This window comes from Toxotes jaculatrix, chromosome 9, assembly GCF_017976425.1.
Source record: "Toxotes jaculatrix isolate fToxJac2 chromosome 9, fToxJac2.pri, whole genome shotgun sequence".
In the NCBI taxonomy this organism is placed as follows: Eukaryota; Metazoa; Chordata; class Actinopteri; family Toxotidae; genus Toxotes; species Toxotes jaculatrix.
The window spans coordinates 19738549-19763260 of NC_054402.1; the positions used below are offsets into that span (position 1 = coordinate 19738549).

The following is a 24712-nucleotide window of genomic DNA, read 5'->3' on the forward strand; positions in this document are numbered from 1 at the left end:
TAAAACTTGCCCCAAATGATTAGACAAACCAAACATGTATATGTTTTTTGTTTGTTTGTTTTTAATATCTCATGAAGGAGTTTGCGTTTGTGCATTAAATCATTGTACACGTGATGTGGAACAATGACAATAGAGAAGACAATCAGTGAAAGCACAGTTCAAGCATCTGTTTGCTGCAGCGAGACGTCAGTTAATCATTCTGATTATTGGTCAACATCCCCAACATCTGTCCAAACACAAGTTTTTTGTATACATGCCCATATGCGGCATGACAGCTGCGGCAGCATCTGAAGGACCATATGTGTGTGTGTGTGTGTGTGTGTGTGTGTGTGTGTGTGTGTGTGTGTGTGTGTGTGTGTGTGTGTGTGTGGTGCATGTGCCATTGTTGTAAACTACAGAATAACAGTCACAACAATGATACTGCTGTGTAACATTCTTCTCGTGTAGTACACGGAAGTTGAAATATAGCAGATGAGTTTAGAGCAGTATTAGAGCAAAAGCAGCTCAAAATCAGGAGGATATGGCCAGTGATTAACAGTCAGTGGCTTAATGATCCAGCAACAAACAGTTGTAGACATAACAGTAGGAGTCTCACGAGAGTTACAGTCACCTGTCTTTGGGATAATGTTTAGCTTATTTAGAGGCACACTAGGATAAAAAGCTTGTGCATCTGTCTGTAGTTTCCCACACTTAATGGCTTCCGCAGCATGTTATGATTTACAGATACTTAGTGCATTCCTTGTGGACAAGCTCCCATTTGCACCACAGGGCTAAATTCTCTGTCCCTCAGCTACTCACACACAGCGTGTCAAGTTAGCACAGAAAGTACAAGTGTGTCTCCTACCAGTGAGAAGCAGAAAAGGTTCATGTTGGCTGAGAGGTCTCCTGTTCGCTTTGGTGCGTCTGATGGAGGTGAAACAGCGAGCTGAGTGACAGCCAGAGAGTGACTGAGAGACACAACAGCTCAGCGTGAGCCCAGCCCGGGTCGCCTGCTGTCTTCTCAGATTAATACCACAGTGAAATCCCTCCTCTAATCCAATAGATGGACCACCATTACTCTACCAGCTAAAGCAGAACTCACTCTTGACAACAAGGCCAGCATTGCCCATTGGTGGAACAGATTAAGTCTTTGTTTTGAATCTTTTATTTATTTATTTATTTTTCAGGGTAGCTTGGTCCAGCAGCCATGCTCTTTTGCAACCTACGCTCAATAGTACTCTGTCCTTTACTATATAAATACTTGTTCTGCAAAAAAGTGCAGAAATTAAAATAATAATAATAATAAATTAAATTAAATTAAATTAATTGCTTTATTATACATGACATTGTATTGTTAAAACCATTACATTTATGTGTGAGCTTATTTTACTGCTGTAGCTGATGGACCAGTTTGAACTTCTTTATATGTTATTTACTATGATGTTTTACCACTTTATATACATTCAAGGAGGTTTAATTCTGTAGCTCCCAACCTAGGGAGTGGGCCCCTCCAAAGGGTCACAAGATAAATACAAGGATCATGAGATGATTAACAGGATTGGAAAGAAGAAAAAACAAAGTTCAGCCACAAGAACTTTTTGTCACGTTACTGTTTTGGCCCAGGATGCTCGATTGCCCCTACCAATGGAGTGCAAGCACGTGCACAAGCACGACAGGATGTTGACTGCAGTTCACTTAACAGCCACTGGGGTCATTAACAAGAGTTTTCTGAATGTTACATATACATGTTACATATAGAAACTTTACTAACTTTAGTAACAATCTTTAAGCTTATCATGTGTATGTATATTTTATGTAGTAAAGATTATGTAAAATTAAAAAAGTATCTATTAGGGGAGTAAAAAGTACAATATTTCCCTCTGAAATGTAGTGGAGTATAAGTTTAAAGTAAATTAAAATGTAAATACAGGAAAGTACCTAAATAGTGTACTTAAATACAGTACTTGAGTAAATGTACTTAGTCCTTCCACCACTGCATCCAAGTATTACAGAGACTGAACAAGTAACTTTAAAACCTGGTTTGTAGATAGAAAAAAAAAATCATCTAAGGCCAGGCCTGCTAGAGGAGTGGATTAAATAACAACAAGAGCTATTATGACATGAAAAATGCACTTCCAAGAAGACAGCTTAATTTAAAGCAACCTGGTCCTCTCGCAGCCACCAATTTAGACAGTAAAACAAAACACGTCAAGCACAGGGCATGCTAATTCTCAGCTACAGCTCCTTCCTGTGTGGGCAGCTGATGCATGCTGTATTTTTTCCTCACACTCTAAATGTGGCTTTATGCAGCTACTGTCTTCTTCAGAAGTAATACAGAGATGGAAAGTTTTTGGTTTGGGGTAAGTCTACCAAAAGTGATGCAAAAGATAAAAACTTTTTTCACACATTGACTCTTTTTTTTTTTTTATCTGAATACAGTTTGTGAGTAGTCATTTGGTCAGTCTGTGCATCATTTGGACCAATTCCCTGAACAGTATGTGTGTGTATTAACTGATAACACGTTAAGTGTGAACGTTTTGGTCTGTGGTCTGTTAATCCACCAATCATCCAGGTCTGATGTCTGAGCTGCTGTGATGTAGAGAAGAAACAGCTGGAGAGATTAACACTTATGACCTATATTTCATGCAGACATGACAGCATGATTTGCTATATGTGTGATGCTGAAAACCATTCTGAGTCCATCTAGTTCACTGAGCTTAGTGAGTTAATTGTTATATTCAATTGTTATACATTTGTGTTTGTGACCTGGTGTGCATGCTTTTGTGCTATTTGAGCAACAGGAAACATGTTGATGATCTTAAATGGAAACATGAGTCTAAGAGAAATCATAAGCCTATAAATGAACGAATGCATCAAATAGTCACTTTTGCACTGACCCTATTCTGAGAGTCTCTTTAAGAGTCTCTTTAAAGCTGTTGAGCAATTACTAAAAACATTCAAACGTTCTCCGTAGTCTGTATTTAATTGCAGTTTATTCTTAGATTCTTGACCTCAGTCTCTGAATGCAATGTGCTTTCCACAGTATTTTAATTATGGGAAGGGCCAGGCAGCCAGGTACTGTACATACCTGACACTTACAGGGTGTAACACGGCCAGTCTTTCTTTGAAAACAGGGTGGAGAGAGTGAATGCTGTCAGGCAAGATGCTCACAACACCTGCAAGTGTGAACAACAGCTTTGTCGATGACTCTTGGGTAGATGTTGTGTGTTTGTGTTTTATTGTCTACATTAAAGAAAAACCATTTGGCTCTGTGGTGAAAAGCTGGATCAACTCGAGTGGGGCCATCACCGGTCCAAGTGGGATATTTGTCTGTTTCTAAACAAGCTAAACATACTTTTTCACCTTTTTCCTTACTAGCATTAGTAAACTGACACGAAACTGAGACCTTGTGGGGCCTTCTGAATGACCCATCACATGGTCCCCACTTACAATCCATCTTGGCCCTTTAAGCAGGATTTGTACTCTGCATGTTGGATGATTGGGTAGCATCGGAAACCCCCTCCCCCTACACCTTTCCGACGTTGAATGGGGGTGTCTGTGTCAAAGGTTTTGTGTAACTTTCCGAACCTTACGAGCTGACATTCACAATCCCTTAACGCTGTGATTAATCAGTTGTAAGAGGTGCCAGGCATTGTACTTCTCTCTAGTTCTCACATTTTCCTCAACGATTTGTCGCACTTTTAATGCAAACAACCAAGTGCAACCCCATGAACGACTTCCTGGAGAGACTGTGAAAATATGCTGTGTTTTCCCTGTTTTTAAACAAAATCATGTCTCCCCTCTTTCTTTTGCAGCCAGCTTTTCGCTTCACCCTTCGGTGTGGCTGTTCAGAACAACACTAAACACATTTGATTTCTGATGTGGCCCAACAGCATGTCCCAAGAACTAGTTCTGAGAGACCATAAACCAGTTTTAAGACTCCCACTTGGGCTGAGAGACCAGGGGCTACAACTAGCTAATCTACAAATTCTTCATCTTCCTCCTCCAAATGCTAGTCTATCACAAATGAATGTACCACATGGGCTTATTGGCAAGGATAAATACCTCATTGTAATTTACCCCTTCATGAATAAAATTTATAATAAGTATGTTTACATATTTCCCACTGAAATGAAATATGTACAGCCATGAGGCCTAACATGTGTTAACTGTTTTCTTCTTCATAAAACATTTTCAGAGCAGATTTTTTTTTTTAATATTTCAAAACCTTCATTTGTTCACATCCAAGCTTAAATTGTCTTCCTCTTTGTTGCCTACGCTCTAGAGCACTGTGGTGTCTCTATGCGCGTTACCCCTAACAACTGTCAGTCAGTGAAATAGCATGACACAGTGTGTGATTGCTTCACCCTTGTGCGTCTACATTCATATCCTCATCTGGGTGCTGGTAAAGCACAAAAAAACAAAACAAGCACTATAGCACAAGTCCCTCAACCTAATACAAACAGTGGTCTCCCACGTCCACCAAACCACCCCAACCACCTGCAAAAGCTGACATTGTCGTTACATATACAATGTCACCTGACTCCTCCTTCACTCTCATCATAATTACTACAGTCACTAGATGTCGCCCAACAATAAAATGTAAGTTTTAATAAGCTGCTTGCACACACGACCTATGGACTTGTTTTCTTTGCAGGTGGACAGTCACAGACATTGCTCTACATGGTCACTAATGGCCAAGCCTTTTCAAGTCAGTGGCATTTGTATGAGTTCAACCTTACCCAAATAAAAACCCACAAGGATCATACTGAGTCAGCACATTAGCTGCACTATTTTACTGAACCCACACAGGACTCATGTTTTTTTTTTTTTCCTGCTTTACGTGGAGCAAAAAGCAGCTGAAACAAATCAATGAGATCAATTAAAGCTTTATTATTTTCCCACTTATTGAGTTTGAAACAGATGACTCCCTAAAGGAAGTCTAACTTTACAGTGCAGAAGTGACAGACACCGACCCACATAGCAGTAGGCTGTTGCAGTGACCCACTAAGTGACAGCAGGAAGGGATTAAGTGTGTGTGTGTGTGTGTGTGTGTGTGTGTGTGTGCGTGCGTGCGTGTGTGTGTGTGTGTGTGAGTGAGTGAGTGAGTGAGTGAGTACGCATGTGTAGTCTGCTTCATGGCTAGCTTTGCTTCATGACTGTGTTGCACAGTTTAAGAAAGCTGTGGGACGATCAATGCTGCTAAATAATCAAGTCCAAAGTCAAATGAAAATTTGTAGCTTTCAATCACACTCTTCAAATAAAAGCAAGAAAAATCAAAAACAGGTTGTCACATTAAAGTTTGATAAACTACCAGATCATCTTTCATCATTTTCAGATTTACGAAGTCCACTTTTCCATACTACTGTGATTAATCAGAAAGTGAAAGTGAATGCCGAGTGATGCCTCAGGTTTAACACAGGTCATCATGGCAGCAGGTCGTGAAGAAGTCTTCAGCACAGAATTCCTCACAAGTTCGAGAAATTTGGTCACCTTTTGAAAAACAAATACAACAATTAAAAAACAAATGAAATACCAAAAAGATTAACACACATTAAAACAAAGACATAAGAGCAGATAAAGTCAGTGCAACAGAACGTGTCCTGCATGTACCTCTCCTTGTGGTTTTGCAGTACTGATCTGACGCCTGGCAATCTGTCACTGTCTTGCAGATGTCGTCGTTCTCACCTTCGCAGGTGTAGCATCTGAGTGTCAGCACTAACACAAAGAGAAAATCCATGAAAAACAGTCTCATGGTTTTTGGGTGTCACTTGCCATTTTACCATCAGTATTTAGAACTTTCAAATTGGACTGATAGTCCAGTGACGAGAAACATTTTCTCCTGTTTTGGAGGAAACAATGTACATCCACAGGTGTCGCACATTACTGATCAAATCAGATGGTTCCAATTAAATGGTTAATGATTCTCACAAAAGTTTTTTTTTTACCTGATTTTAAGCTTTAACTTAAATAAAGCTAAAATTCAAAATAAAAGTAAAGTTCCCTCACCGTGAGTGCTACACACCAGCAGGAGCAGCAGCGTAAGAAGCAGGACCTTCATGTTGTCGAATGGTATGTGGACAAACCTCTTGTCCTGGCACTTTTATACTGGCACACACACTGCATACCAAACTAGAAATGAGTTGTGTACTTCCTTGTATAAGTTATTCCAATAAATGTACCTTCAGCCCTGTTGTTCCTCAGAAAAGACAAAAGCTAAGCAAACAAAGAGTAATTTAATCTGCTTTATACTTTGTGAATGAACAAAGTGTTGTATTACAGTTTGCAGGAAGACTAAGGTTGGTTTTTACACTCTCCCGTGGGATTATTAAAGATGTTGTTGTATGTAGCTGCACTAAAAAAGATGCTATCTATTAATTTCAGATCAATGAGACAACGCCCCTCCCACAACAGGATGACAATGTTTTATTGTTATTGTTATTTCTCAGCCTACAGTGGCCTCTTTTGGTATGATTTCTAAGGACATCTGGATAAACTGAATAATATTCACTGTGCCAGTGCCAACAGCCTAAAAAATAGCCATCATTCATTTAAATAACCTTTTTGCCCAGTTGGTCGATAATACAAACACAACTCACCAAAAGTTTCCTCGTGAGGAAAAAGCATACCTGTATTAACAAAGGAGACTAAATGTCTTCAGCATTCAGTGTTTGTGGCTTTGTCAGGCTTTACTTTAGGCACAGCTGTGCTTTGAGCTAAATGCTAACATCAGCATACTAACATGTTCACAATGATAGTGCTAACATGCTGTGCATGCATGGTGGATAATGAAGGCGGCAGGTTTTGATAAGGAAGAGGAATGTGGAGTAGGCAGAATAAAAGGCAAGATCTATCTTCTGCTGTTTCACTTTAGATTCAAATCTGCATGTGAAATTTATCATCATTTTACCATCATTTACCCGTCCTATTTATTTGTTGATTGATTGATTGATTGCATCTGTACGTTAAAGTTATGGAATAGGCCACTGAAAGAAGATTTAGAATGTAAAAATGTGGAAATGCTCTATTCATGTCCCCCACTGGGAGAGATAGATAAAGTCCTCAACCAGCTGCAGTTAACTCAAACTGATCACTCAGGAAAGCAGGTGACACATACTGAGTGCGTGTTCCACGATGTCTGTCTCAAAATTATCGAATTATCTAAACACTTACAAAAGATGTGTCTCAAAAATGAATTAGATGATAATTATTGAAGCTTTAATGTGAAACAATTAACATTCAGATATGCTGTTGTCAAATAGCCCATGCAGAGTCTTCTAGTTGTAAATGACTGTGCTGTTGAACGTGGTTAGAGTATGACGTTGTCCTTTAGCGACATCTATAGGCAGCAATGAGAACATGTAAGACTGTGTGTGTGTGTGTGTGTGTGTGTGTGTGTGTGTGTGTGTGTGTGTGTGTGTGTGTGTGTCACTGATGAAGGACCAGGAACATTCATGTACCAACTGTAAGATGTAATTTATCAGTGAATATCTTCATTTACTAAGTTAGGGCCATTTGCAAGAAATAACATGACACATCCGTCCTCTAAGCTCCTTTTGGTGCCATCTGTGTTTTTGTCAAAGTTGTTCTGCACTCACCAAGCAGCTGCAACTGTGAGTCCTTTGAAAACAATGCACAAGAAAATATGTGCTGCTTAAAAATGCAACAATTAATTTCAGCAGATCTATTTCCTCAGAAGACAGTAGCTCCGATTAAAAACGCTCACAATTATAGCAAAGCTGACTGTACAATCATAGCACTGTGAATTCTTAAAGTAACTTTTCAATGTGATCTCTATTACAAGCAAATTCTGTTCACTTTCATTGTACTGATGTAAAAACCAACCAACACTTCCATCTCCACAGCTATACACTAATGTGTAAAACATCACAACAAAACTTGCTAAGTCATGTAAAACAAGAAAGTGCTGCGAGTTGTCTTAAAGGTGAGTCGGTTTAAAAATAAGTTAAGGAAGGTAACAGAGCAGAGAAAATAAGAGATGATTGGTAACATTTCCCCTTTTCCTCCAAAGGAAATATTTAACAAAGGTCCTGATTTATCTGATCTTGAGGTTCATTCAGGAGGGAAGAGTTCCTGTCATTGGTCACTTGATACTGAGAGGCATTTAACATGGCACACACACACACACACACACACACACACACACACACACACACACACACACACACACACACACACGTATACAGATGAATAAACCCACAGAGTTTCTGACCTCTCGCTTTTGCTTTAGTCTACTGATCCCTGGTTGCAAAGGACAGAGAAAGATAAAATATGTTATAATGACAAATTCTTAGTCAGGTTCTTGAGTAATTTAGGATCTGTGTTACTCTTCATGAGAAATCAAGTGGTGAATCTCACTTTCCTGTGAGCCTACACTGATGTCCCTAGTATGTGATAAAACAGTCTGAGTTGCACTTGGTACTGGCACAGTATCAAGAGGCTCACCACCTCTTTGTCATCATACTGTATCTGTTATGATCAGGCTCCGAGGGGGCTGTTTTGAATGTTTTGAACTCCTTGCAGACTGGATTTTGATGAACTCTGTTTTTGGACGCTTTTGGTTGGTTGTTGAACTCTGTTTTGGAGCACTGTCTGGACACACTGGTATGTCCACCTCTGGGCGCAGTTGTTTATTAGTTTTGGATTTTGGTTAAACTTGTTTAGGTCTGTTGAGATCTCCTGTTTGGTTTCTCAGACTTTGTTTACTAGTTTCCTGTTTTTTAGTTTGTATTTATGTTACTCTTGTTTTGGGTCTCTTGAGTCTTGTTAGTCTTTCTTGTTCTATGTTCAAGGTCAGATTACTCCACGTGTTTCATTTTCAGTTGTATAATTTTGCTGTAGGTTCCTGGTTGTGCTGATAGCCATGTACTTTTCTTTTTGCTGAGCATTTCCTGTTCCTATTTTGCAACCCTGGTCCTGGTGTATCTGGTCTTTGACTAATTCATGTCTTTGTCTTGTTTCCCTTTTTGTGATTGTCTGCCCTGATTGTATTCACCTGTCGTCTATTATCCCTGTGTATTTGTCTTGTTGCTCCCCAGTCCCCTTGTCAGTTTGTCTGTGTCTCTGTTTTTCTCCTTCACAGATTATTTTTACTTGCTTGAGTTTTGTATGCTGGCCCCTGGACTTTATGACAGTGATTTTGAGTTTGGGGTTTCTGGCAACTGCCTCCCCTAGTGTTCATTTTAAGTTGTTTTTAAGCAGTTTTTCCAGTGATCATGTGTGGACACTCTGAGGCTTCATTATGTTTGAACATATTTTACATGTAAGTCCAGTCTAAATAGTGCTTTGTTACATATCAGCTTCAGGTGTTACAAGTATATAGAAGTAAGAAGTAAGACTTCCAACACGCCAGGTGTAAAAAAAAAAAAAAAATTCAAATCTTTATCAGCACATTTACTCAGGTTACAGGCAGAGATTTTCATCTGTATCCATAAATAAATAAAAGTTTAGTTGGTAAACTGACAAAACAGAACAAAATCACACAAATGATGCAACACACATTGACAGAAACTTGACACTTGAAGCATTATTTACAAATGAGGTATATTCCACTTACAGGAATTATCAGTCATTGCAAAACAAGCAGGAAAAAATGTAATTATTAAGGAAAGCAAAGTGATTAAAGGTGCTATATATAAGTTTTTTGACAGTGAATCACTGTGGGGTCCAGTCTGCCAGCATGAGAGGGTGAAGATGTAGCAATGCTGCATTATAACCTCTTGTTTTGTAAATGCAACAATGGCTGAAGCTCTTGGCAAGCAACTGTTATCACCACCACCACCCAACTCCCTGCAAGGAACCATGCTGGGCGGCAGAGAAAACTTACACATAGCACCTTTGAAGACTTGCATCCTGCATGTAAAATGCTAACTTTTCTGTGTGGAGATTGTTTGTCATTATCGTTATCATTAAAACAAAGTGGTCAAATATTATCCTGGCATGTGATAGTTCAATGAGAACTTCTGCAAACATGAATGACTCATCTCACCCACAAAAAGACAAAGAACCAAACCAGTGCGGTGTGACTGAGCCACTGAGTAGAAAACAGCTACTCTAAACAAAGATGTCACAAAGTACACAGAGTCATCAGTATAAACCTTGTTACAGTCAGTGTATCAGAGTCACCATTCCTGTTACACCACCTCTTTAAGGTGAGGCACTAAATGTGACTTACAAAAATGTCCTTCTGTCCAATCAGAAACCAGAATTAAGATCTTTACGCAGTATGTTGTGATGACCATATGGGAAGTCTGTATTTCCTTAAAAAATATTGAAATTGATTCCTAGTAAAAAGAGAGGGGATGAGGTTTGAATGGAGACTCTTCTTTAAATCTGAGGTAGCAATGAAAGAAATGAAAGAAATGAAATTGTTGTCAAATGAAAAGGAGTGATGAAATTCATAGGATCACTAAAAGGCTCTTGTGTCCTATCTTGATTCCTGACAGCATTCCATATGTTTTAAAAGTACAACACAAAGGTTAATCTTTTTTTTTTAATAAAAGTTCACAGTCATTTAGTTAAAAAAAACAGACAACATTGCTAAAACAGGTTTAACGGCTAAAGGTGGTGTAAAGTTAAATTAATATCTGTTCATGATTGTTATAATTATCGCAATTATCATTTCCAAAGTTTTGCAATGCTACCATTTTATACATAGCATTGCAGTTACATTTACTGTTACACTAAAACAGAAAAGGACACTCTACAAACTCAAGGGCACGTTGCAAACTCACGTCAGATTCTCCTGCTCCATGGCAGCCTTTCTATGCTGCACAGTGTTTTCTTCAGATGTTGGTTTTTTACCTCTGTGGACTTCTATGGTGGAGGCCAATATTTGCGAAAAATCAGACTCTGTTAGTAGATAAGAAATGTCATACAAGAGTAAGACTAGCAAAGAACAGCTTAAGATTAGTTAAAATTCTTCCTTTGTTAACTTTCTCTCCAGAAAATTCAATCAGTGTTTAGAAAACATGGTTCATCGCTTTCCTATTTTGTAGCAGTTACACTATATTACATTACATTACACATAAGAATCAGCTAATTGCAACATAATATCAGCTATATTATGCATTTGTCTATAACATGATTAAAACTGGAGTGTCTTACGGTCTTATCCATATACATAAGCACATTATTTCCTATGATTTCCCCAAACTGTTACAGTTTCAGGGTGTTTTATTCACAAAAATCTGTCTATACACTGCTCTCTGATTGGCCAGCAGCCAAGGACAAGGGGATAAAAATGCTGAGGCGCTCAACTGAGTAGATCTGGTAGATTTATAAATGTAAATAAATGCAGGATATAGCATTACTGCTTTGGATAAACTACACAGAAAATAGATTAAGTATGTAGAAAAAGACAAAGAAAATTCTGCATCAGTATACCTCTGTGTTGCTTATCATACCTGGATTCTTCATACTTGCGTTCTCGGTAAAACTTGCCCTTCTTCATTAGGTAGAGAAGGACAAGATCACAGAAGAAAGCTCCCTGTTATATGAGGTTTTATGCAGTGATGAGGCATGTCATAACTGAGTAAATACAAAAACAGAAGAGGGGATGGCAGTTGATCTAAAAATGTGAAGACAGAATTATTGGTACTTACAGCACCCATCAAAGCCAGTCCTGAACCAACACTGATGGCTGTTGGGACGATGCTGAACTTCCCAGCCTGTAAACAACATAAAAAACATAAGAATGTGTGGGATTTTTGTTTGTTTGTTTGTCTGTTTTTCTTTATATTTTCTTTTTTTATTTATCTTTTGAGGGATATGTGATTTAATGTTGATTTTTTAATAGAACCTTAGTGTTGGCACTGTATGTCACATTAACTGTACTGATACAATAAGAAATGATAAGATAAGGATATAAAGATCACATTATATCCTAATCCTGTTATTTCTATTATTGTGGATAAACCGAGGCCCTACATGCATTTATCAGTTTGTTACTTTGTGGTACTGTCCTGTGTATACCTGTGTGTAGCTTAAATCATGTAACATTGTAATGCTTAGATTAGTATAGTAGATTGTATTTCATGCATTCACCCTGCAAAAAGCATCTTCCATACCTTTCCATACACCATGATGTGAAATCGGACGCCATAGACTTTGTATAGAGATCGATAGCTCTCACCAGCAGCGTTTTTAAAATACCGAGTGTGTCTGTTGGAAAAAATAAAAAGAAAGTATGTAGGCATGTGAATACAAAACAACAACAACAAAAAAAGTATATGTTTTTTATAACAATGAAGGTTTTTCTCTTTGTCAAATCAAAAAAGGAGTGAATCTCACCTGAAGTTGAATCCTGTTGCAATGGTCTCATTGGTACTGATGTCCAGGCGACTGAAGTAGTACTGTGGATGGCAGTTAGAGAAGCCTTTGTCCAGGTCACAGTCCCAACGTATCATTATCCCAATAGAGCCACCCTAGGAAGCAGAACACAAATGTGAACATATCCTCAGTGTTTTTTTTGTTTCAGTCATGTCTGGCACCCCTGTGTGCACATCTCTATAAAAACTGTTTTGTTTTTGTTTTGTTAATTAGTCAAAGATAAACTTTAAGGTTTAGGTTATGTAACATTCACTAACTTTTGACCATATGCAGTTGAAAAGTATAATACTAACAAACGTGGCCATGTTCAGGAAGTTGTGTCCAGCTCGCTGGGCGATGTTTCCCAGGCGAAAGATGGGGCAGTACGGGTGGCGCTTCTCATCATATCGGCATCTCTTCAAATAGGATTTATTGGTTGTTTCAAGAACATTGGACCTCAGGGTTGAGAAACACACAACAGCACAGAGTGTATATGAGTGTGCACTGCTCGCTGTACACAGCTCCTGGTTGCAGTTAAGCAAGCGACACACGGAGACGTTATGGTGAATGCTGAGCACTGAAGGAGAGGACTTACTTTGAAAATTTGAATTTGGGAAACTGGACAAAATTCTTGATGTAAATGGTGAAGTTTTCAGCATTAGTCAGCATAGGCCCTCTGTAAAAAAAGAAAAAAAAAACAATTTAACATGTTTGCAAAAGGACTACATGTCTGAAAGAGTGTTCACGTGACTGCATTGCTCCTTACTGCGGTTTGAATATTCTTTCAACGGGACACCAGCCGTAGATTTCACAGGTACCAGTTAAGTTGCCGTCTTCTTTTAAGCAGCGGCCACTCATAATTCCTTATGAAAAACAGCAGAATAAAACAGCCTGAAGTCATTCACCTCATCACATGTGAAAAGACACGTGACATTTGAGTTTCTCCTGAAAAGATATAGATACTGTGAGATACTGTTTCAGTTACATTTAACAGACGGAAACACATACAGAGATACTGAAACACCAAAATAGAATTTGTTCAATTTAGACCTGAATTATCTTTCAGAATGGATCTAAGTCGAAAGAAAAACTTGACCAGTGATGTTTATTTCTTACCGTGGCCAGCCACTACCATCTTTCCCTCCTTACAGTCGCTGTCGTTTCGACAGCGGCCATCCAGTACTTTGGGGCTCTGGGCACAAAAAAACATCAGAGGTTCAAGAAAAAAATTGAACCAAAACTGATAATCAGAGATCTTTTAGCAGCCAGTTTGATTTAAAGAGTCTGTTAGGTTGTGATATTAAGACCTGTTGCACAAGCCACACTGTAAGATGCAAACACCTGGACTTTAGCTACAGTATGCTAAGACTCATATTTATGGAAGCCCACTGTAGCCAAGATAAGAAAAAGCAAAATTTTGAGACAGTGTGCCAGATTTTTTGTATCTTGTAAATTCAGTGTCATTTCACTTCAACGTGAAAATGAAAGAAGAGTGAAGAACACTTTCAGTTAAAGGTACGAGTTTCCTGTTTTTCTTGAAACACCTTAAATGTGAAAGTAAAAATTTGTGGCGTGAGTTGGTGGCTCCTACTCAAGTGTTGCAGCCTTTCAGAAGCAGGGAAACTTCAATTGGTGAGGTCCGAAACATATACAAGAGAAGTGTTTTATGGCTGTGCAGTTCTTGTACGGGCTCAATGTTCTTCTTGGCTGCTGTGTAGTGAGGCAGGAGACCCTGAGAGGCTGAGTTTACATACCAGAAACCCTTTGCTAAAGATATAGCTGGGGCAAATGATGAATGGGATAACTGACACACACACACACACCCCACAAAAGTAGTAGGAGGTGTCATCCTTTGTCAAAGGTCCTTTGTTATGACTAACACTGTGAAGAAAATGCAGACCAGTGCTCTCCTGGCTGTGCCACCACTCCTAAAATCAACAGAGGGACTACAGATCAGCCAGAGTCCATATTACTGCCTGTTTCTCTGCTTATTGAGGACAATACTCAAAATGCACATAGAGAAAATGTAACTACCAACTAGCTGAAAAGATGTCACTGATTTTAATAGTTGCGCTGATTTCCGGAGACATGCTTGTCTCTACAGTTCACCAAGATGACAAAATATCAGATGAGAATGGAATTGTTTCAGTTTATTTATGTTTTTTTTTCAACACTATCACAAAACAGCTCTTTCCTGACCTCAGTCATACATGGCTCACTGTGTCTTTGAGACATGGCTAGCTGGAATAGTTTCCAGAGGATCAGACGTCAAACAGTGGAGAGTAAATAAAGCAACCTTCCAATAAATACAGTCAGTTGGACAGAAACTGTGAGGCAAGCAGAGTTCAGCAGAGTGAACAGAGTGTCTTCAAACCACATCCTGCCTTCAGGTGCCAAATACTCCTAACAGAAACTCACTGGTATCCTCATGTCACACAAAATGTGTTTGTCTCAAAATTTAACAAGGTGCATCCTGCTGACTGTTGTGGCAATCATTATACAGGCAATTGCAGAGGCAATGGCAAGAATAAGTGAAAGTAAGGGGAAACAACAACAGCATCAACAACACAGAAAATGGAAACTCTTATTTGCAAACAAAGTTAATTCCCTAAACAACCATACTAATAATAAAACAGGGAGTGATGGTCTGTGTATGGTTGTTTTATTGTGTTATGTATTATGTGTGGGGAAAAAGTCTTTTTGGGCCGGTCATGATAACAGTGCACCTGACAACAAAATTCTCTCCTCTCCATGTCATAAAGAAGAATACTGTACATCAATACCAGTCAGTTTGACTGACACACACTCACGCTGCAGCTGTGCATGGAAACTTGTTTACATGTTTATCTTTCAGGATTTCACAAATAAACAATAACAAACAAAATGCTCACTTGACAGCCAACTGTGACTTGGTGAGGAAAAGATAATGCGACTACTGCAAAGTTATTAGTAAAGTTCTGTACCGTGTTGCACAGTAACTTTATCTACTTTATCTATCACTACTAGCATTATGTGATCAAACATGAAAATAATGGAATTAAAACAGAATAAAATATAATTCATTCTTACTGCTCCTACCACGGTCACTGAAAGTACCACTGTGGTCTACCACACAGTCAGTGATTTACATTTCGACAAAATGTTCTTACCTCTGCACAGTATTTCAGCTTCTGGTTTGGCGTCTCTAAGAAATTGGTCACAATGAACAGAACAGCTTCACCCTATATGCAGAGGAAACACACACTGTAAGTTGGTCTTTATATGGACATCATGTCATGATGACCCCAGTGCTGCCTCCCTTTTCCCTCCTCAGCCTTTGACTCTCTATCTCCATGTGTGTAATACCCACTGTTATCTAAATGTGGCTGTGGCAGGTGGTAACAAAAATCCTATACCTCTTAAACTCACTAACATGTTATGTCTGGTTTGTTTAATCTATACAAAACATTTTTAGTATAAAAAGTTAAGGCTTTACAAGTGGTAATGTCATCTTTAGCTAAGCTGACTGCAGGCAGTTGCCTCATATTTACCCTGCAGATATGAGAGTGGTGTCAATCTTCTCATCCAGAAAGTGAATAAGTGTATTTCCCAATATGTCAAACTATTCCTTTAACTCAGCCAGGCCTGCCTGAGAGACTGTATTTGGATCCTCAGCACACCTGCTGCCTGAACAGTGATGTGACCTCAGACTCTTTGCATTTAATTGTGTTGTGAGCCTGCACTGATTCATGTTACTGCTGCAGGGCTAACATCCTGCTTTCCCTATGAATTCAAGCAGACATAAGGAGCCACCAGTACGTGCATGCCTTTACCAAGTCTTTGCTCTTGTTCCAAACTACGCTGCTTGCTAAAGATGAAACCTCTGAAGTGGACAGTACTGTCCTGATGGTCTGTACATACAGGTGCTGTGGTCTAAGTGTTTTCACCTGTGGTGGGATGACATAGTCCTCTGGTCCCCACACCAGCAGACCAGACTCAGTGGTGTTGGTCACAGAGACTCCCTTCAGTTTAGTTAAGACAGTGCTCTGTATGGACTCATCCGTTTCCTGGTAACCTTTCTTGCTTAAGAAAACCCACCTGTGGGTAAGAGTGAAAAGATCATGGCCCTGTGCACCAAAAAAAAAAAAAAACAACCAACGTGATGGAAATATTACATTGCTTAAGTAAACAGTGTTGTTCTTATTCTTTGATTGTTTCTGTTTTGATTTTTGTTTTTTGTGGTACTCAGGAAATACACTTCAGGGATTCTGTGGTATCATCATATTCACGTAATACTCTTACATGGAATTAAAAGTATTGCCATAATACTGCTAGGTATAAGACTAAAATATACAGTGTTATAGAAACACTGTACTATAAGACTTGTATTTGTTTATGTAATTACTTGGGTTTTTTTTTTTTACCCTTATATTGTCTGTATTTTATGCCTGTTCTCTTGTCATTAAGTCACTTTGTAACTGAAGTTCAATTTACTTTCTACAGCAGGCCTGATTATATCAGGCCTGCTGATTATATCAGGCCTGCTGTAGATTTTTTATTTATGGATTTTGCTAAGCGTGTGCTATCAGTGACACGCTGGTCCTGTCCTATACTTACTATAGCACTGACTATTACCCGTTCACTTTATCAAGACGTGAAAACAACCTCATGCTCAGCATGTACACTGAACAATGTAGATGTAGTATATTATACAATTATTAATTAGCCTATAGTTCGTTTATTTTTTTATAATTGGCTATAAAACCCACAGTCCGATTAGTTTCAACATAAACTGCTCACAGATGTAAATTTCCACATTAAGTTTCTAGTTATAATTCACTGTTCCTTCAATAATTTATAACAGTTTGTATCACATGGAAGGAGGCATTCCCTCTTCGTAAAAGTAAATAAAATCATTTACTTACCCAATAAGGTAACCGATGATAGATAACTGAATAACTCTGTACAAGACCCCAACTTTCCTGTTTTTGGTGACATAGTATTTTTGCGTTTTATAGTCGAATAATGAGGAAAAACACTCTGCGAAGAAGCTCCCAGCCATCCTGCAGCTCTCTGCAGCTGCGTGTCAGTGAGTACCGAGAGCTGCAGCGGTCCACCCATACACTCAGTTCACTTTCAATACCGCCGCTCACAGACAGCGAACACACTACCGCACCCACTCTCACCCTCCACCTGCAGCGACCACTCCTTAACACCTCCACACAACCTTTCAAAAATAACAATACCGGCCGTATTGACAATTAGGACATTTCTGTGACATCCGGTTCTCTTGTATACAAGTGTCTGGTCTGAAGACGCTAATTTGAGGTGATGGGAAGGAAAAACGATTATATGGCTATTTAAATAAGGACTAAACGTACAAAGACACGCAGACTGTCCCCCGCAGGTATTTGGTCCTATATCAGTGATGATATGGCGCTAAATTCATTTACTAGTCATCCTGAGGGATATGACTGCTTGTAGAAAACTTTATGGCAATAGTTACAAATATGGACCTTATGGTGTCGCTAGAGGAAAAGTCAGTATCAGGTATCACCAAAGTCAGTAGAATTCATCTTTGGAGCTCTATGCTTATATTTCCACCAGACTTAAAGGCAATCCATCCGGTAGGCTAATTGTCCAGATATTTCACTAAAAGTCACTAATATCAGCTTAGTGACACTGACAAAACGTCAGAGGTGCAGGCTTGAGTGGTGAAAGAAGTACAAAGACTTAAACTTATAAAAGCTGCAACACCACCAGACTGTAAAAGTTCTGAAATACTCCAGAGGTAAAAGTCCCACATGACACTCAGAAGTACAAAAGTAGCATCAACAAATTGTAAAAGTATTTGAAATGCAAATTGCCTTTCAGAATATTATAACATATAATGCCACATTAACACAGCTGCATTAAGCAGGCGGTTGAGGTTACTTAGAACCGCAACATCAAATAATTAAGAATGAAATAGCACTGGAAATGGGCTCTTAGGAGCATGCATATTTCTATTTAATCAGAGCTTCATTGTGAATGTATTTGTAAATGTAAAGGGAACTGAAGAGTTTGTAATATTCAGCAGTTAGAGGGGTTGCAGTGTAGTGATGTTGCGTTGATAAACGATCCAATCTTTGGTACAAATGCAGGGAACCGAGTCACACTCGAGAGACTTTCTTTTTATTGTTTTTTCCAAATTCGTACTGCCTGTCCTAGTTGCTTTGTTCTTGTCACCAGGACTACCACGACCACCCCTTCACCGGGTCAACTGTTGCTGCCCTCTTGTCATCACCCCACCCTACACTAAATGTTGATTGGCTGACTCTGAGGGTGGTTGCACCTTACTTGCCATCACTCGTGCACCATTCTGGGAAGTACAGCAATACCAGGTAGATGCATGGAGCAAGACCCTATTCGATTTCACTGCCCTAAAAGTCAGTTTAATAAATGGTTCCTATGTCGGGGATGTATCTATTAAACTGATAAGAACAGATACTACACTTGATTGTAAACAAAAGGCAAAGTAGCAATGCCTTGAATGTTTCAGCGATAACAATCTCATTCTCCACACAGTCCCTCTCACTGAGAGAGCTGTTATAGTCACTGCTGTGGCCAAGAACACCAAGGGTGAGAGGACCCAAATGCAGAAACCCCAAGACAGACGGATGAGTGAATAAAAGTCCTTTTATTTAAACACAAAATCATTGGAATGAGTTCAGGGCTAGGAAACAAAACTTAAGAAACTAAAAATCATCCATGAGGGAGTAAAAACTCAGAAAAGCAAACTCACAAAACTCAAAAGTCCTTACTGGGGAAGGCAGCTAACTGTTCCCTGACAAGGGAACAACAAGACTTATATACTCAGGGGTAACAGGCAATAGGTGAATCCAGTCAGGGCAGGGCAGACAATAACAAAGGAGGGAAATGGGACAAAGACAGGAAGTAGACTGCAGACAGATACACGAGGGTCAGGGTTTCAAAATAAAGCAAGAAGTAGTATCAACAACCAAAAACAACTACACAGGGGCAGGATATCCAACTGGAACCAGAAATACTGAATAATGTCAAGAACCAAAAACAAAAGTAACATGAATACCAAGTCTAACCCAGGAGCTACAGAACCAACCCAAAGAAGAAACCCCAAAAAAACCTTTCTAGTATGTATTACTCTTTAGTTATTGTGTTCAAAATCTATTTTAATTTGTTAGCTTTACGTGTTAAGTTGTTACAAGAATTTCTAGGAAATCAGTGTTCCTGCATTTATATGTGAACTTATGCAGAAAGATGCTTCAAATCATTTACTCCATATATGGCACCTGTGGTGTAAGTATAAAGTTTCCATTTTGTATTTTTTGAGTTACTGTGTACACAAGAATGTATCTGCAGAGTAGCAGATACCATTATGACAGACATAAAACTATCGCTTCCTATAATGTCCTCACGGAAGTTACACTGCCTCATGTATTCACAATCATTTTCTGCAGATAGAGATCATTTTCACTGGCTTTATATTTATGATTTGAGTTTGCGTAGTCTCCCTGTCTCTCCTGTCAGCGTGGGCTTTACCCCGGTCCTCCCACAGTGCAGTGACATACAGTGGAAAAACTTGTGTTTGTTTATCTGTGTATGATAAACTGAAAATAAAGTAATCATTTTTAAGCTGAAACTGTGTCACCAACTTTTTGGGAAGCACAGTAAACTGGGGCAATTTTCCACTGCCAAACAAAGCTCAGATCTGATGTCCTCCTAACATAAAATTGGGGCTTTTGAAATGTACTTCTTCAGCTTTAAATTTAGCCTTTCCATGTACCTTTATCTGTGTGGTGGCTTTTCAGAAGCACCACCCGTTTCAACAGGAAGTGGTCTGGAGGCGACATGACTTTAGACCTTTCATAGCCCTGATCTACGTGTTCACTGTATAAAATATAATTATTTACAGATCTGATTTTGAAGTTGTCACCAGACAGTTTGGGAAAAAAATGAGTGTCAATCATTTGGTCGTTCTTGTGAAAGTGAAACAGCAGCAGAGCATTTCTATAAATAACTCAATGAACTGTGATGGTCTTGCCATTTTGTCCCATGATGCTTAGAGGGTTTGACAAACAGCACTGTCGCCTTGCTGTTCACTCTGTACGAGATGCTGAAAATGAATGCAGACAAGTGGATTTTCTCTTTAGCCGTGTGCTTCACGTGTGTGTCTTCAAATGGTAAGTCATTTTGTGAAATTAGACAATGAGATATTATGTATATAAAGACATTTAATTAATAAAATGCCTCTTTCACTAATGTATATGTATGTAATGTAAGTATGTGTATACTGTGATGTTAGATTTGCATATATACATTTATATATACATTTATATATACTGTACACATACAACATTAAATATATTTAAATCTAACACTAACGCATACTTGTCAACAGATTACGAAAGCTTTCACTACATAAATGTATGTAAATATATATAAATGCTTTTCAATTTGTTTCATTTAATTTTTTTTTCACTTTAATGCACATTGTTTGTAATCCAGATGATAGCTTAATAAAGTCATACATGGGTATAATTTTCATATTTTCTGTTTACCTGACCTCTATCATCGTTATCCAGTTACATTAAATAAATTTATTGTCAACGCTGACAGTTAACGTGAAGGTGTCCAGGCAAGTATTTTGAATATCTAGGGTTAAAATTAGAGTTTTGTTCTTGTGTTTCTCTCTTCCCATTAAGACTTGCAGCACTATAATAATTCTTGCGAGCAGTATCTGGGTTTTTGTCCGAAAGAGCACAAGCTCAGCGCTCCACTTGGCTCGTCTGTGCTTCTCCCATGCAACTTTAGAAACAATGGCAAGAACTGGGTCTCATGGACTCACGCTTCTGGAGTGGACCTGGTCAATCTTACATCTGGAGGACGTATTGAGTTCCTGCACCCCAGAAGGGGCCGGGTGAAAGCTTTTCCAAACCAGGGCTCAAAAGGAAATTATTCCATCAGAATTGATGAACTTGAGGACTCAGACCTGGGGTGCTATCGCTGTATGGATGAAAAAGACTGTCTTCAAGTGGAGTTGGTTTCTGCAACGGGTAAGTGGATTTTTGTTTGAAGGTTTAAAGGTGATATTTTCTCAAGTCTGAGTGGACCTGTGAGTGAGATACAGCCTCTTCCTTTCCATGGTCACAGACCTCACAAGCAGACAAGTAAATGAGCTAGAATTTCCTGTCAAATATATCTTTGTAAAACCACAGTATACCATGCAGATACACTAAGAGAAGACATGTGGCTACTGATTTACATCTGTGTTGGTGTTGCTGCTCCCGTCCTGCTGATTGTCTGCAGCTACTGTGAGTATCTGCCCAGTCACACATTGTCAGGCTATCACTGCAAGTTGTTAGAACAAAGGTGTTGTTGCTGTGCTGGATGGATGAATGAATCGGTTTTCATTTCAGTGCTCTATACTATCAGAACAAAGAACAATACCAGCTGTCCTGTCAGTGTGGTTATTAATGGTAAGCAATCATTTTTTTAATAATTAATTATTTACATTAGATGCTTAATTTTTTTTTACATTAGAGAACAAAAATATTGGGTAGATTGTTCACTGGTTTTGTGAAGGATCGTTCACTATTAAGGTCAAACCCTGCCTTTCTGGTTAAGTGGCATGTCTAGATGATTTATCATTCATATGATATTTATTAGCCCGTAGACTGACATTGTAGCATTCACAGAGCAATAAAAATTTACATATACATACAGTCATTTCAGAAACCAAAATATAACTTGTTAATTTGTGAAGTTTAGAGGTGCTGCTAGGCAGATTTGTTTACCTTTAGACAGAGCCAGACTAGCTGTCTGCCCCTGTGTCCACGTCGCGTATATTTAGCGTACAGACATGACAGTGGTGTCAGTAATGTTCTCTAACTCTCAGCAAGAAAGCAAATACTAATACTTTTAAGTGTCATTCACACTGCTGCATAATGTCCCACAGAAGGCGTCCATGCTCCAACTGTGGAAACAGGCATTGTGCCAGTACACGAACAGGACGGAGGTAATCTATTTACACATACACTCATTCACTCAGCTTTATACTATACTATATGTTGTACATGTGATGCACTATCCACAATGTGTTTCTTTTTCCTGCAGGAATAGACAACTATAATCTTGTTTACGGTGCGTACACACGGCTCTTCTTTCATCTATTGATTCATCTTGTTAAGAAGTTCAAGTCAATTCTATCCCACCTGAAACATCAATAATGTCTGTGTTAATATTTTTTAAAATAATCTTTTTTTTTTAATATTAGAGAATGATGACCAAGGCCCTGCCAAACAGCAGAGTGACCCCACCAGAAACCCTTGTAGTCTGCCAGGAGTTCCTCACCATCTGAACAGGACTCAGGCCTCTCAAAGCACCTGTGAGAATTTTCCAAACTTCAACCAATTTAACCTTGAAAGGGCGGAAAGTCAGACAAGAGCACAGAGATTCCACAGAGGTACATAATAATCAACGTAATTACCGCAGCTTGTACCACTGGTGACACTTAAATCAAACTGGAGTAATTCAGTCTTCCCGTACCTCTACAGAACTCTTCAACAGATTACGACAAGCAAGTTTCAGTCGACATTATTATGGTAAAACAGTTATCTTATATCATATTACATCATTCCAGTACTGTCAGGAATTTCACTTATTCGTTTTATTACACAGCTAACCAGCGTGAACTCAGCCAGCAACAAGCTGTGTCAGCTCAGGCGGAGCGTCATCCCAGAGGTATTAAGATTTTATTTGTCTTGCATCATCCATCAGAACAATTTATCTGCTGGTGGGAATAAATAAATATCCTACTTTAATAAAATATCTTTATTCAGTGTGCTGTGTTGTGTTGTGTTGCGTTCTGTTTTGCAACAGGTTTAAGGAAGAAGAAAGCCAAACAAAGTGAGTGTTGACTTCACCTCTGGGCATATTTGGGATGAAATGATACTGTGCACTGAGCCGCTCTCCTCTGATGTTTTTCCTCTCAGATGAAGAATACAAAAACCCAATTTACAACAGAGGCACCGACCAGCTCAACTATTGGTAGAGAACAAAGAGTTTTCACTATCAACATCCCTTCACAATGACTGTGATTAATCATTTTCCTGCTTAATGTGTGGTCTTTGGTAAAGTTCATGAAATATAGATTATCACATACAAAAAACTCAACAGATTTGTTGCATGTTTCACAATAAAAAACCTATCAGTTATGAAGCTCATTGTAGTGGATATATATATATATATATATATATATATATATATATATATATATATATATATATATATATATATATATATATATATGGAGGGTGTGCAAGCATGTCTGCGTGTGTGTTCAATGAGACTAAAGTGTGTGTGTGAGGTGTGTTTAATGCATTGAAAATCAGTACTTGTAAATGAATTGTTTTGACGTCATTAAAAGTTTGACTTACAAATCAAATATGAGACTTTTGTGCATTTCTGAACTGATCAGAAATTAAAACTAAACTGCATTCACACCTAGAGACCATTTGATGTTTTTGGTTTCATGTTTATGACTTTTAACCGCGAAGAAAACCCATAGATGCAAACTGCAGATACAGCCTGGAAACCATGTGATTTAAAAGCAGGGCCCTCACGCTGTGATGCGACAGTACCAACACTCAGTGGCTGTTTGTCACTATGAGATTTTGAGCTGCTTTTACTCTCATGGGAGTTGTGCCAATTAAGCCAAATGAAAACCAGCTGCACCACTTGTTACGCTGAGTCTCAGCAACCAAAGATGGAGACCTACAGCACAGACTTAATTTGGGTGACATTAATTTCTTTATCACTGCTTCTTCTGAAATGTGAAACCCACAAGGCTTCAAAACAATATCAAGCAACAGCTTATAATGCAATGAATAATAATATGTTGTTTTGCCATGATGGGTTCATGTCTGTTTACATAGCAAAGGTGCAATTTGCTGATCTTCCTTTCACCATTTATGTTCAAGGTGAGTCAGGCAATCAAAATTTGTCTTACTGATGATGGCACATAGCTTTTGAAGTGGTTGTGTTTGCAGTGCTCCTGTTTGTGTTCACATTTACACACAGATGAACAGGGTGGATATTATCAAGCCATTGCGATAGGAAAACAGTGCCACTACTTCCTTGGAGAAAGTGACACCTTTGTTCTCTTAACAGTTGCTTCCCATGGCTGTTTTGTGAAAAGACACGTAAGTTTCTTGAGCCTGAGCCTGTTTGTATGTTTGTTTTTTAACAATACATATTTATATTTAAATGTACAGTGTTTATACATTCATGTATAGTATGCAGGTATAGTACATATACTTTTTTTCATATTCCAATCTTTTCAATTTTGTTCATTAGAAAAATGTCACAAGTCTGACTGTTGTCATCATGGCACTTGCAGACAGAG

The 24712-nt window shown here is 38.6% G+C and overlaps 3 protein-coding genes and 1 pseudogene across 11 annotated transcripts; 1 reads left to right on the plus strand and 3 right to left on the minus strand.

Annotated features, from left to right (window-relative positions):
* Window positions 1-4852: 4852 nt before the first annotated feature.
* On the minus strand, window positions 4853-6118 carry ly6d (lymphocyte antigen 6 family member D). The gene is made up of 3 exons (XM_041045602.1): window positions 5989-6118; window positions 5593-5697; window positions 4853-5472 (listed from the first exon to the last, which is right to left on the minus strand). The coding sequence occupies exons 1-3, from the start codon at window positions 6038-6040 to the stop codon at window positions 5393-5395; spliced, it is 237 nt and encodes a 78-aa protein (XP_040901536.1). The 5' UTR covers window positions 6041-6118; the 3' UTR covers window positions 4853-5392.
* Window positions 6119-9358: 3240 nt separating this feature from the next.
* On the minus strand, window positions 9359-17459 carry LOC121187696 (P2X purinoceptor 5-like). Of its 5 annotated transcripts, none has more exons than XM_041047070.1 (13): window positions 17214-17459; window positions 16236-16386; window positions 15459-15530; window positions 13426-13501; window positions 13076-13172; window positions 12905-12985; window positions 12624-12765; window positions 12292-12425; window positions 12069-12162; window positions 11604-11669; window positions 11386-11488; window positions 10734-10851; window positions 9359-10332 (listed from the first exon to the last, which is right to left on the minus strand). In XM_041047070.1, the coding sequence occupies exons 1-13, from the start codon at window positions 17348-17350 to the stop codon at window positions 10284-10286; spliced, it is 1320 nt and encodes a 439-aa protein (XP_040903004.1). In that variant the 5' UTR covers window positions 17351-17459; the 3' UTR covers window positions 9359-10283. The 5 variants fall into 5 exon arrangements, 4 of the variants coding, with proteins under 4 accessions (XP_040903004.1, XP_040903006.1, XP_040903007.1 ...); XM_041047072.1 differs by having other exon boundaries at window positions 11386-11446; window positions 17214-17458; XM_041047073.1 differs by having other exon boundaries at window positions 9359-10851; window positions 11406-11488; window positions 17214-17458.
* A 1175-nt stretch (window positions 17460-18634) lies between these two features.
* Window positions 18635-18810, minus strand: LOC121187900 (annotated as a pseudogene).
* Window positions 18811-20323: 1513 nt separating this feature from the next.
* LOC121187619 lies at window positions 20324-23553 on the plus strand. Of its 5 annotated transcripts, none has more exons than XM_041046945.1 (11): window positions 20344-20489; window positions 21012-21362; window positions 21525-21620; window positions 21726-21785; window positions 22265-22324; window positions 22423-22449; window positions 22583-22771; window positions 22863-22910; window positions 22987-23049; window positions 23188-23214; window positions 23301-23553. In XM_041046945.1, the coding sequence occupies exons 1-11, from the start codon at window positions 20420-20422 to the stop codon at window positions 23357-23359; spliced, it is 1050 nt and encodes a 349-aa protein (XP_040902879.1). In that variant the 5' UTR covers window positions 20344-20419; the 3' UTR covers window positions 23360-23553. The 5 variants fall into 5 exon arrangements, with proteins under 5 accessions (XP_040902878.1, XP_040902879.1, XP_040902880.1 ...); XM_041046946.1 differs by having other exon boundaries at window positions 21537-21620; XM_041046944.1 differs by having other exon boundaries at window positions 20324-20489; window positions 21525-21785; window positions 23148-23214.
* The last annotated feature ends 1159 nt before the right edge of the window (window positions 23554-24712 follow it).